This window comes from Phoxinus phoxinus (assembly GCF_949152265.1).
Source record: "Phoxinus phoxinus genome assembly, chromosome: 5".
Taxonomy (NCBI): Eukaryota; Metazoa; Chordata; class Actinopteri; order Cypriniformes; family Leuciscidae; genus Phoxinus; species Phoxinus phoxinus.
The window spans coordinates 21,444,571-21,459,408 of record NC_136880.1 but is presented as its reverse complement, the minus strand read 5'-3'; the positions used below and the strand labels follow the sequence as shown (position 1 = coordinate 21,459,408).

The window sequence follows — 14,838 nt, the reverse complement described above, 5'->3', positions numbered from 1 at the left end:
ATGAACGCGGTCAGTATTGGGGAGTACCATGGGCTGCGGGTGGGCTCGGCCCTGCTCAGTATTGTAGCAGGTTGTATCATCATTGGCGTGTCAAAGGACTGTGATGCAGATGCGGTAGGGGGGATTTTCCTCGGGGCAGGGGGGCTTGGTAAGTAGTAATTCTCTCTGTCTGACTGGCCAAATCCACAATATATGTCTAAGGGGGATACATCACCCTAATATTTAGATTAGCGATGATCTTATATGGATTTTCCAATGATTGATTCCATCACTGAATACTGCACATTCATCTTTAATTGTCTTTAATGCACGGTAAATTCACTCAAATATAAATCTGTATATTGAAGGGATAGTTCAACATAAAATGAAACTTTTATTCACCCTCAAGTCGTTCCAAATATGTTTTCTTCTTTTGAACACAAAACGAATATATTTGTCAGAATGCCCAAGCTACTCTTTTCCACATATTGGGAGTAAATGGTGAACATGGATTTGTTTGTTAATAATGACTTAAATGTTAGTTATCGTATCAACTTTTGAAGATTCAAAATATAACATTGGAGTTAAATGGAGTCATTTTTATCAAGCTCTAAAAAGCTAATTTTCATCCTTTTTAATGCTTGACAATCCCTGTCCCCCATTCACTTTCACTGTGTGGAAAAAAAAAGCAGCTTTGACATTTCACAAGTCTAGAATGAAAAGTGCATGGCTCTTTTGCATATCATGCATTTTTAACACTACATCTAATCTCTGCTCCACATCAGCACACTTCCTTCTCGCACCATTATCCTTTGCCATTTGTCAACAATAAAGAAACCTATATTAAGAGGATGTTGGAAATGGCTGCGTGTTTGCAATGCAGTATAGAGGTATTCTGTAGCATTCTCCTGCAGTCACTCACTGTTGAGGTTCGTAAACCAAAAAAAAAAAAAAAAAAGGCTCATCCATCATTTGATCCAGGTCTGTAATCCAAGCCACCTGCTTACGATGGTGGGTATGTAATCTACACAGGACCCTGTCACAATAGAGCTGCACAACACAGCAGCAGCCTTTGATCTATTGTTTACTGCTGGGGAAAAGTCAGCATTACCTGTATAGGCCCATGCAGGAACATTCAACCGTCAAGTCAGAAGATCAGGCTGATTGGCAGCTATGAACCTTAGTCAGAGTAGATGCCATATTTAATTGAATGCGAATGTTGCATTGTATATATATATATATATATATATATATATATATATATATATATATATAAAGAATATATATATAAACCTGTTTAGGTTCAAAGGATTGAACCAAAACAGTGAGGATAAATACCAGAACTAATGAGGGAACTAATGAGCTAATTGATCAACATCAGGTGAACTGAATGACGATGATGACAGACTAGAAAATTAAGGGTACATTTACACGACAACCGTATGCTTAAAACGGAGATGTTTTTCCTTTGAGGTTTCCGTATACAGACGACACCGGATCCACGAAAACGACTAAAAACCCTGTATTCTGCTGCCAGGCCATTAGATGGCGATGAAACACTATAGATTGAACATGTCATACGCATGTGCATGACGTCATAGGTTCTTAACAGATTCACGTTTTGTTGTTTAAACAGTTTTTTCAAAGACTTGCACTTCGAAACCCGTTTTAAAAACTTTGCATTTTCAGGCAACCAAAATGCCGTTGCCGTGTAAACGAACGGCCAAAATTTATAAAAGGTTTATGTTTTTAGTTGATAACGGTGTCGTGTAAACCCCCTTAGTCATAGGAAACAAAAACAAACACAAAACATACTCCTGACATAACAACCCCCTCTGGGAAGGCGCGTCCTAGGTACAAGGTCCAACTGAGGAGGACGTGGAAGAGGAGAAGGACAATAAAAGTCTGGGGCAAACAAAACAGTCCATGGGGGAGTGGAGAGTGGGAGGAGCCAGGAACAGGAGGAGCAGATGGTGGTCCAGAGGTTAGCCAGGACGAAGCCCCGGGGTGGAGTTGAGGGAGGAGCCATGGTGGAGACTTGGGAGACGACACCCTGGGGACAACCGAGGTGGAACCAGGGAGCCTGAGGTCTGTCGCAGAGCCAGGGGGAAGACGGAGCCAGCTGGTGCCGAAGTTGCAGGCAGGACGATGTCTGACCAAGGCGCAGCCGGTGGGACGAGGGAGTACGGTGGAGCCATCAGGATGACGGTTTATGGTGGAGCCGAAGGAAGGAGGAGCCAAGGCGGAGCTGACAGGTCGACAGGCTGAGGTGGAGTAACGGGCTCATAGGCTGGAAGCAGAGCCAGGGAAACCTCCATACTGGGCGGCGCTGGAGGACTGAAGCTCTGAGGCAGTTTCTCATAAAAAAAGTGTAGGAGATGCAGAGGGCCTGAAGGGAATTAGGTGAGGTGGGGCTGAGGAACTGGCTGATCTGGGAAGAGGAGGTGGGAGATGGAGTCTCGGAGCACAGGGAGTAGGGTTGAATGAGGATGACACACACTAGAAAACTAGGTCACAGGAAAGATAAAAAAAAACACAAAGCTGACAGAAACAGCCCAGTATTTTTTTCAGAGAGTATTTATAATTATTTATTTACTATGTACTAGTGTAGTATTTTCTATTATTTTAATTTGCTTTTATTTCATATTAGTTTTCATTTTAATGTTAGTTTATTTTTCAATATTTCTATTTAGCCTTCTTTCTTTTCTTTTCTTTTTTACTTATTTTATTTCAGTTAGTTGCCAGGGAATTCTAATATTTGTATATTTGTACTTCAGCTTTATTTCAATAAACGAAAATATTTTTGTTGTAGTTGTAGTTGACAATAACATAGGTAACACTACAATAAATTCAATTTGTTAACATGAGTTAACTACATTAGTTAACATGACCTAAAATGCAGTTATTAATTTTAGTTAATTTTAACATCAACATTGACTAATACACACCGGTAATTAAAATCAAAAGTTAAAAATTAAAATTTATATTATTTGATGGACCTGAGCTAACATGAACTAACAATGAACAGTTGCATTTTTATTAACTAACATTAACAAAGATTAATAAATACTTTAACAAATGTATTGCTCATTGATAGTTAATGTTAGCTTTATTGAAAAGTATTACCAACATATATTCAGTATATATTATATTCAGGATTCAGTTATTAAATGTACCTATTAAATTCTTGTTTAATGAACTTGTATAAAAGCATCACACTTGCAATCTTGCTGATGAATATTCAAACATGTCAGCAACAACCTTTAAACAGTACAATCGTAGCCTCCTTCATCCGTGTCAAATCTACCCAGGCTGAAGTCCTATTCTTGTAGCCGTCTCACTGCTGGCATGGATGCACACACTCAGAGGTCTTTATTGGTGCGTGAACATCTCTCTTGTCAAACGGGACGGATCAATTGCAGCGCCACACTCTGCATCAACCACCGTGATGGATTCATAAGTCTGGAATGAGTTAGGAGAGAATGACTGAAGGAGGTTAGAGAACAAACATGACAAAGAAGAACCAGAAAGGTAAAATTGTAGGAGAGAGAGGAAACGCAAGCAAGGCACGTGGTAAAGAAGCCCCTCAGCATGCCGCAATCATACCTGCCAGTGGCCTCTCATAACAGAAATTGGCCAAAACACAAAGCCAGCAGAGGTGCCTCATCCTTTTCAAACAGGAATTGATTCACAGCTTGAATAGTAGTTGCATAATCAAAATCCAGCACAGTCCCTGCAGTCTGCCTCGCCATCAGCCTCAGACCTCTCGGAAACACAAGGAGACTGACAGGAGAGAAAGAACTCGACTGCACGCTTTCATTAGCCACATGGATACAAGACGTTTTAGGGAAGGCATGTCAAATTAGAGTGAATGACTTTTGAGATTTAGAATAAACTTGGCATGAAACATTAGCAGGACCCTTTTTGTGGCAATTCACCGCTCACAAGTGCTCCGTTTCTTTCTGCTTGCCTATAATAATGTGTAAATTTCAGTTCATCAATTTGCGTTAATGCAATATGCATGGGGGGACGTCTTTAGTGTGCAGCTCTAGCTCAGCAAGCCATTGAACAGAGAGAAATCCTGTAATATTAGAGCTATACTCTGAAAAGACCATGTAATGTTCCATGGTACTGTCCTGGTTTGCTTGTCTGCTGTCCGGTTGCTTAAGACAATTAGATAAACACTGTGGGAACATGCAGGTCTTGTCAGCCGGACATGAAGGACGATGACCACGCGTAGTGAGCGATTTTGTCCATATCGGTTGTTCTCTGTGTGTGTTCTGCAGGTCTCCTCATTGCCGTCTACCCGTTCATAAGAGCATGGTTCAACTTTCATCACATACTGCCCAATATAGGTGAGACTACATTATAGCACCCATAACACTTTAAACAGCTGTGCAAAATTTAAGAATGCTATTTAGAAAAATTCAGCAGGTAATTCTTTTTTACAAATGAGGTCAATGTGTCAGTTGTGAATATATAACATAAATAATACAGTAATATTGTGAAATATTATTACAATTTAAAATAAATAAAAAATATTTTCTATTCTAATAATAATACATGTATTATTTACTATTTATTATACATGTATTAACTACTATATATTAAATACTGACCCCATACTTTTAAATGGTGTGAATGTACATGTATGTATCATTTATATTTGTCTGTCTTTATTTGTAAAGTAAAAATTAAGTGAATAAACTTATAGTTATGTGTAATTGTCAAGTTTAAATTGAAGTTTATTTACTTAAAAAATTCAAGGCAATGGGTTTAAAAAAAAATTAAGTCACCTTTTAAGTTAAGTCAACTGATCACTTTTTACAGTGATTATTATTACACTTTTTGCAGTTGTGTTTCGGTTCATTTTAATACTTCCTTAAAGTCACATGAAATAAAAATGGACACTTCTTATATTTATCATAAGTGATTTATCTGTGCACATCATTATTTCTATACCATAATCTTTAATCAAAATAACATCCCCTCCCTCAATGACATCACTTCTCTTTTCTGATGATGTGTTTACTGATGCGAGGGCGGGACAAGCTGTCACTCAACAGCAATAGCAAAACACAACCATCCAATCAATTCCTAATGGACAAAATCAAGTCCCGCCCTACATTTTTTTCACTCATATATACATCATAATAGGGAAGAAAAAAACATTGCAATCAATTCTGATTAAGATTATGTTGTGTAACATGAGATTTGTTTGCTTTTGTGATGAGAGACCATGCATTTAGGATAATCAGGTTAATCTAATTTTCTCAGGCAACTTCAGAGTGCACCCAATGGCTACAAATTCAAATCCAGTCCCTGAACAGCCCGTGGCTACACTCACACGAGAGGGTAAGTGACTGTTCCATGTCACGTGGATACGCACACACACACCCGTTCAGACATATCTCTCTGCTTGCAGTCTGACAATTGAAAACTGATTTCCTATGACACCATTTTAGAGTAACTATATTTTCTCAGGGTCAATGTAGAGCTGTCCGCTGCTTCTCATTTACACACTCTCCGGCCTGCCGGATCTGAGGCAGGAGGCCGTGACAAAGTCCTGAGCTCTGTTCCAAGATAATATAGAGCCTTGCCAGTAGGTTATTTCATGTGAAATGGTATTATGGATTTAATGGCTATAGCTAAATCTAATTCCAATAAAGTAATTTTTACATTCTAACCGTTTTGTTTGGTAATTGCTGCAACTCTTGTTGAACTTAGCCGAAAACAGCAATGTCGGTTACCTAATGGAAACACATCCACTGCCATAAAACAGAATATATTAAACGCAGTGTACAAAATACAGAATGCAATGTAAGTCTGTTTGGATAAAAGTGTTGCCAAATGTGTAAATTTAAAGTATCAGTATGACACGCAAATGTAAAGACACCTTTGCCACTTAAAAGCATACAACCAAACCTATTTTTTGATGAATCAAATGTCTTGCTTACACTTTATTTTGATGATCCACTTTAGACATTCTATTAACTATAAGCAACTGTCAACTAAAGCCACGTTTCTACCAGAACAATTTGTCCCGGAAAAAAAATGGTGGTTGAAATAAAATGCTGCGTAGAGAGAGACTACCAATCAAAATGCTGCGTGAACTCAACCAAACAGCATGTTCAGCGCCCAAGTCCCGCCTCCGAAAGTTCCTGAACTTTGAAAAAGTGCTATCTCGTGAGCAGAGACTTTCTGAGGGGGAATTTTTTTCCCGGAACTCCATTTAGTCGAAACACACCGAGTACCACCTCAAAGTCCCTAGTTCTTGGGGAAAGTTTCTGCAGTGGAAATGCGGATTAACTCTCATTATTATGCAACATCATGTCAACTAACTCTCATTAGAGTTTTAGTAGACTGTAAGGTTAGGGTTGGGGTTAGTAGAAAAAGTTGACATACCTGGTTTCACAGACAGGTCTTAGATTAAGCCAGGATTAGGCCTTAGTTCAATTAGGACATTTAAGTACCGGTAGACATTTAAGCCTGGTCTGTGAACCGGGGGTTACAAAATTACTTATAGTAGAATGTCTGTTTGGGGACCACCATCAGAATAAAGTGTTACGAATGTGTGCAGTTCACATGAAATGAAACACAAGCTTTGACAGCATGTGTCATATTGATAATTATTCACTTATAGGGTATGCACAAGGTTTTTGTGCATTTCAGTCGACATGTTTTTGATTTGATTTTACAAACTAAAATTCAAGTCAAAATAGTTGTATATGGTAATGAACAGTAGGCGATGCCAAAGATGCTTTTAGATCTTAATTTAAATTGAACTTGGAACATTCTTGTAATTGCCAGATTTATGTTTCCTTTTTTTGTTCATGTGTTTATTTTCAGTTCAGTTCTCATTTGACTAAATTCCCCGTTTGTCACCTAGTTTGCTATTAATCCCTCCTGTATCTATAAATTCTCTGTGTATAAGTACTCCGTTTTGTTCATTCCTTTGTCAGTTCTTGTCGTGATTTGTAAAGTTTTAATCTTGGAATACCTGCATCTTGTGAGTATATGACAGTAATAGGCTGTATTTATATTTTTATACCACATTTCAGGTCCTGGAGTTTTCTTTCTGCCGAATTTATATACAGTAATTACAAATACTGTTAATGAAACTATACATTTGTAAAGGGCGCACAATATATTGTCAGTATGTCCCAATGAAAGCAAAAGTAGTGGATCCTGGCCTTTATTCTAGGTGCAGCCCCAATATCGTTTATCCACGGCAATTTCAAAAGATTGTGAATCACTCCTCCTGCTCAATGGAAATGAATGATGATTCGGCAGGTAACTATTTCCGAGCAGCTTCCTGTGATATGCCAATCCCACTTCTTCCTTTTATCAGTCTCATTTATGACATCACCTGCATGAGGCCGACAATACAGGTCAAGTTAATGAAGTTACGGAAATAATCAAATCAACACAATCAAATTGCCGCTTCAACTTTACTGAAAATTGCACTTGAATCACATTTGAACTTCTTGAAGTCTCCGATTACAAGTTTCATGTTTGACAACTTGAACAGTCATGATTACAAATTATATTTTTTATATAATACAGTCCATCAAAATATATACATACACTACACTAATGGTTTTTATTATATAATTCATAGGGAATTACCAGTGCGGGCCTGCATAGGTCCAGGATTGTACTTTTAGTCAACTTAGCAGTGGTTCTCAAACACTCCTTTAAGATTACTTAAAATGTGTCAGAGTTATGTTTCATGATGTTTTTGTTCATGTTCCTTTGTTTCCTATGCAGTATTAGTTACTTAGTTATAAGTTCTCCTTGTTTGTCACCTTGATTACTGATTTTGTTCAACTGTGTTTCCTTGTTAAGTTTGTGCATAAGTACTCCCAGTTTTTTTGCATTCTTTACAGTTCTTATTTCATATATTGTGGTTTACTTTTTCTCCTGTTTAGCTTTAAAATATCTCCTGAGTTTATAATTGTAATAAATACGTTGTTTTGTTTCTGTAAACCAGCAATTCGTGATAAAAGGCTTTAAAATAAGAACAACATTAAAATGATCTAAAACTATATCAAGATACTCGCTCAAACATCTCTTTCCTGGGCTTCCACGGTCTTGGAAAACCTATGAGAAAGCCTAATGATTTATAGAGCTGGAAAAGTCATGTAAATGAATACATTTCCAAAAACCTAATGGGCATGATAATATTTTATATTTTTATGAATATACATTTACTAATATTAAGCTCTAAAATATTTTAGCGGGTAAAAATCGTGGATAAAACAATTGTAAAATCCTTATCCAATAAATCACGAATTAATAAAAAGAGTAACCTAGAGGAAGATATAGAGCCATAGTTTTGAAAATAAAAATAGAGGAGGGTTTTGAAAGTTGTTGTGGACAGTTTTGACTTCCATTGGTTTTATAAATCACAGGTGTATTTTGTACCCACATTAATATTAGTTGTGGGCCATTACCAATGGACCCTTTTAAATTTTGGGGATTCTCAGAAGTGGAAGTCATCATGGGTAAACCTGTATAGCGGTGAACGAGAGACATACAGCACGTATAATTTTTGTATTTCCATTTGCTCCAATAGCAAAAGAACATATCCGTTATACAGTTTCCATGACTTTCCAAAAGAGGGGAAAAATATAGAGATTGATTACGTTGCTCAGAAGAGAGAAAGATGTAAAATGTGTGAGCACTATCTCAGCCGTTGTTTTAGAAACACCCTCCCACGTTATAAAACAAAATAGCGTTACAAATGTGTATCAAATTTTTTAACAATTGTGGAAACGCATCATCATCAGTCTGTGAAAAGGGTCCATAAAGGGTCCCAACATTATTTAACAGTACTTTGAAACTTTTGTAACAGTGTTTTAGGCACTTTAACTTATGAAATGACAGCAGTCATGAGATGGTTAACCAGGAAACCTTGTCCATTTAATCAGAAAGCTCACTCTTTGCCCTGCTGTGGAAATTACATTGACACGTGTCGATCCAAGCAGCCCAGCGTCCCTCATGCAGCAACTGTGTGTCCTTGTTACCTCCTCACTGGCCATTTCCTGCGTCAGTCCGCACATCTGTTTCTACTCCATACATAATGCACAGTCGTTATGAGATTTGTGTTCAGATGAATAGATTGATAATCTGGAAAAAAAAATTCTAATTTGATATGATGCCTCATTTCCTGCAGTTGATTTTCTTGGGGTTTTTTGGCAGAGAAGATACATTTATGTTATCGGACCGCAAGGCTTTATATAAATTCGAGGTATTCTTTAAAACTGTGTGCATGATGGCTTGGCAGCAAAAAGGCTATACAAAGAATGATTATGCAGTAAATTTTCACGGCCTGTATTATGCCCTCGGAGCACACAGCAGTCATGCACTGAATCATGTAAACAGGCAACAGGGATGTGTTGAGCAAATGAACAGCAGTCTCATACTGTGGTCTCTGTCTTTCTCGGGCATGTGATCAGCTAGACAAAAACCACAAACAAAAACAATTGAACTGTTTATTTTCCCCATTCAATATGATTATACATCATTTCTAATGCTAATACCACAACTAATAATAATGCTAATAGTCACATTGCTGTGCAATCTAAACACAAATGATTTAGAATGTCAATATAAATTATTTAATCAACAAAACCTTTAGTACTCTCAAAGAGGTTGGGGCAGTTTTGTAAAATGCAATAAAATCAAGAATCTGTGATTTGTTGATTCCCTTGAAACTTTGTTTAACTGACAAAAGGACAAAGAAAAGTTTTCCGTCCGACTCAGAATCTTGTATCAGGCAAGATTGGGAAAAAACTCCACTTGCAAAACTGCAACAATTAGTATCCTCTATTCCTATTGATTAAAAAGTGTAAAGGTAAAGGTGATGTGATAGTGGGAAACATGGCTATGTCCCAAATTTTTGAAGTGTGTTGCAGCCATCAAATTTAAAATGTGTTCATATTTACAAGATACAATTAAGTTGGTCAGTGAAAACACTGGAAATCTTTTCTTTGCACGTTTGTCAGTTGATATAAAGGTTAAAGAGAATGAACAGATCACAGATTCTTGATTTTATTGCATTTTACAAACCACCCAAACTTTTCTGGAAATGGGGTTGTACAAATTCACACAAATCATTAAACTATGACGATAACCGACAGTGAACTGAAAGGGATAGTTCACTTTAAAATTTAAATTCTGTCATCATTTACTCACCCTCAAGTTGTTTCAAACCTGTATTAATTTATTTCTTCTGCTGAACACAAAGGAAGATATTTTGAAGAATGTCAGTAACCAAACAGTAGTCTGTACCCATTGACTTCCATTGTCATTTTTTTTCCTACTATGGAAGTCAATGGGTACAGACTACTGTTTGGTTACTGACATTCTTCAAAATATCTTTCTTTGTGTTCAGCAGAAGAAATAAATTAATACAGGTTTGAAACAACTTGAGGGTGAGTAAATGATGACAGAATTAAAATTTTAAAGTGAACTATCCCTTTAACAACATGGGAAGTATAAGTACACAGAGAACTAAACTAGACACAGGTGAGACTAATCAGTAACAATGGTAACATACAGGGAGGAATCAGTAAGGAGACGGAAAACTGAAAGAAAACACAGGCACATGAACGAAAACTCAATGTAACTCAGCGTGACCCTTACATTACTCACCCTCCCACCAAACGCGTCCCTGCGACGTAAATGACAGTCCAAAAGTGGAGGGAGTGAGGGGTCTTGGGCTGGCTGACTGAGGTGGAGCCAGAAAGCCAAATCGTCAGGACAACGACCCAGGGCGACATCGTAGGCCAGGCAGACAGAGGTAACACTGTCGGCTTGAGGGATCGAGGCGGAGACGAGATGATGCCGGAGGGAGTGGAGGATCAGGGGTGGAGGGCTGAGGCACAGCTGGAGGAAACTAAACACAGGCACATGAACAAAAACACAATGAAACTAAACTTGACCCTGACAATAATAATAATAATAATAAATATCATTATTACTAAACTATCATTATTACTAAACTATTTTGTTTTCACATTAATTAAATTAGAAAAATTAAATTAATTGCAATTACAAAGAGCAATACTACACTATTGCAATAATGCTATTGTACCGTAAAAAACATTATTTAATCATAATTATATTATTATTTTACAGAACAACAGTAAAATTAAAACACTAATATTTATGGCTGTATTTTGCTTTAAATGTTAAACTATCGGGAAAACCGCTGGGACCTTGAAGCTTCTCTTTTGTTGACAACACACGATTTATGTTTCTAAATTTGGGAAGATGATTGGCGTGGGTATACGCAATTGACGTAGGTCATACTTCAGGTCGGAAAATACTGAAATCTGTGTAAATATGGAAAAACCACATGCCTGCTTTTTCTGTCTCTTTCTTAGGGACTCAAAGCCAGCTTAATGTAGAACGATCGAAGAGCCGGATGGGGACATTTGTGGAGACAGCGGCTTCTACAGCAGCCGAGGGCTCACAGGATGATGGGTGAGACAAGCGTTTACAGCCTCTTCTATAACAACACTGATGTTTAAGAGCAGCACAAGAGCTTAAGGGTACGATGTACTAACAAATTCTCGTATAGACGGCTATGTTGTCGAAAACGACTAAAAACGCTGTATTATGCATGTCAGGCCAGTAGTTGGCGATATCACTTTGTAAAGAAACACTCTGCGCCTATTGAATGAACACAATACGCATGTGCATGACAGCATCGCTTTCACAAATTCACTTTTTTGTTGTTTACGTGGGGACGATATTGGTATAGTTTTCAAAAACTTGCACTTTGAAATCCATTTTCAAAAGTTTCAAAAGTTTTCCGTTTTTAGTTAAAAACAGTGTCGTGCAAACGGCCCCTAAAAAAGCAATTTCATCTATACAGCTTTTGACCTGCGTAAATCATTTTGTCACTCACATATTCATAACTTTACATAAGTGAGGTATACCAGATACAAATTAAACTCACACACACGCGTGTGCATTCTCCCCTCATTACATTTGCGACACAGTGAATTCCCTCTCTCAATATGGCAGTCTTTCTCTAGGGCCAGAGAGTAATTTGATTCTTCTAGCAGGCAGTGGTGCCAAACAGCACACATTTTTGTGGCTCACTGGAGGAACGGAGTGATTGGGAATTGCGCTTGCTTTGAGAGAGGCTTTTTGCTCCCTATTGAGCTCACACATTATATTCTATGCCAGGAGCCAATCACTTCCAGGACATTATTTTGATCGACCCTCTTTGTGACATGATTTTACGGTCATATAAGAACCACTACAGAGTAGCGAGATTGGCCTATTTTCTGCAAATCTTTCACCTGCATGAGTTGGCTTCGGAGTTTAATGTGCATTGTACAACACGAAAGTCTTTTCTGATCGAATACACCCTCTTAAAAAATGGAAAAAGGCAGGTGTCGACCACTTCCCATTATGAGCTTATTGGTCTCAAACCAACAACAAAAAAAAGTCGCTGTGGATGTGGTCGTCATGGCAACGTACACCATTGCCTTCACTCATAATGACATTTATGTTGCACGAGGACCCATACTTGGCGCTGCCTCTTCAACTTAGAAAAATACGCATACAAGCTTATGTTGTATTAACACGCACATACACTGTAAAAAATGTAATGATCAATAAGTTATGACAACATGTTTTTTCTTACATTGCTTTAACTCATTAAAATAAGTTAATCAATTTTAAACTTTTTTTAACTTATACAAGATTCAACAATTTTTTTTAAGTCAGTTTAATGTAATTTAAGTTGAAATGGCTTAAATAACCTGGGCTGCGTTTCCCGAAATCTCCTTAACGCTGTGTTTCCCGCTTTAACGCTGACTTTAACACTTCTTACCGCTGTGTTTCCCGTAACGTTCTTGGTTAAGTATACCTTCTGTAAGTCATACGTTCGGAAGTTTGGTCTGGACCACTCTTACCACTGTTGCAGGTCTATACGAATATAATTCTGATGTTGTAATACACCCAGACAGTGTTCAGTTAGGCTAATTCAAGTGTTTTCATGCAAATAATAAAATTGTCATTACACTGATTGTTGTTAGATTTTTAATTATATTAGATAATTATATTATCCAATGGTACATCAGCTGGCAAACCATTAAAGGCTTAATAGTCAATTTAAAGGGAATAATTGTGGTGGGGAGCACATTTCTCAAACTATGGCAGCTATACAGCGAATAGTTGTTCTAAAAGAAGGCGCCGTCTGCGGAGCGCTTTCAAAGGCAAGTGAAAGTGTCAGTTAAGTCCTATTCGGACGCTAATTGTCTATCATGGGCTCGTACGGTATTTAAACATTTACAGGGGTAAGTCAGTGATTTTATTGCCGTCCGAATCCATAATGTCAGTGTTTTTTCTCACCCAACTCGCGTAAAAATCCCTGGCCAAATTACCTGTTTTTTGACAAACGGGTTGTGTGGTATTTTAATTGCCATCTGAATGCACATCTCTGAGTTTATAAGAAGAGATTCAAAATTCACTGTTTAATTCCTTTATTACTGAAATGCTGGAAAGTATTTACAAGAACAATATTTCATCGCAGCTCCACCTCAGCGAACAAAAAATGGGAAAGAGAAGAAAGCAAAAAAATTAAATGGTTATTGTGGCAGCAATATATGATACAATTATAAAATATGTAGGCTAGGCTATTATAGGCTATTACACTGTAGTTTGGATAATTTTTTATAATATCCCACGAGTCCAAATAAATGCAATTTCAACTATTTCTGAATAGTTTCTTTTATAAAGAACACCGCTTTCTCATATAACGCAGTGAAGCAGCCCCTGCACAAGATAATAATTGATTCTTGAGCCATCGATATCAACAAATTCAGCACCATTGACACGGACAGCGGCAGGTAACGCCGCACGTAAGAAGGTATATCTTAAGCAGCTTCCTATGGTTCGGGGAACACGCCTAGAAATGGTATACCTTTAGTTAAGCTATACCTTAAGAGTCTCCGTAGCGCGCTAAGAGACAACGTTATCGGGAAACGCAGCCCAGGTTGATTGTGTACATTTAGACATTTTGAGTGTTGTATTTTTTCTCCTAGGCCTTCTGCAGATGTTCCAGATATCTTGGGCAGGAGAAAGTTTAGGTCGCCATCTGATCAAGACCCTTTATAATGGATGGATCCGTTGGAGACTCATGAAAGAGAAAACAGTTTTCATTTCACAATAAGCAAGGCTGATCTCTGCATACATCTCATTACTGTCTCCTATCTGATTTCACTCCTTCAAACAAGATGTCTGCTCTAATACGAAAATAATCTTTGGAAAAATCAATGAGCAAGCTGAAAACTACAAAATGAATACCAATAAAGTCAAGAACCACCATTAAAGTGATAGATCACCTAAGAAATTAAACAACTGTCATCATTTTCTCTCCCTCATGTCGTTCCAAACCTGTATGACTTTCTTTTTCAAAGTCATACAGGTTTCTTTCTTCATTAAAAAAGATATTTTGAAGAATGTTTCATCTGGTTTTGTGCATACAAGAAAAAAAGTAAATTAGTTTTTAGCATGAAATGGAGGCAAGCTACACTGTGTATAAACCTCACTACCCTTGCCTCAAGAGTTACTCTAGCGACTGATGCTAGAGGCAGCGGTCCTCGCAATCCTTAGCGAGGACCGTCTCCCACCCCCAAGATGCCGGTTTGAATCCAACTCGGAGTGGGTCAAGTAGGACCAGTTAAATTTGGTGCCGTGACCCAGATGGGAGTGAGGTTCAAAGGGGTAAGTGTAACAGAAGAAAACAAGAGCTGTGTGAGTAAACCTCACTCCCATGGTCTCAAGAGCCGCACTAGCGACTGACACTTGAGGCTGAGGTCTTTTGCGTCCTTG

General features: G+C 37.8%; 1 protein-coding gene across 1 annotated transcript; it reads left to right on the top strand.

Annotated features, from left to right (window-relative positions):
- kncn (kinocilin) lies at positions 1 to 14,121 on the top strand (the record flags this gene model as incomplete). Its single annotated transcript, XM_079613368.1, has 5 exons — positions 1 to 148; positions 4,266 to 4,334; positions 5,257 to 5,334; positions 11,373 to 11,472; positions 14,049 to 14,121. The coding sequence occupies 5 exons, from the start codon at positions 1 to 3 to the stop codon at positions 14,119 to 14,121; spliced, it is 468 nt and encodes a 155-aa protein (XP_079469494.1).
- Positions 14,122 to 14,838: the final 717 nt, after the last annotated feature.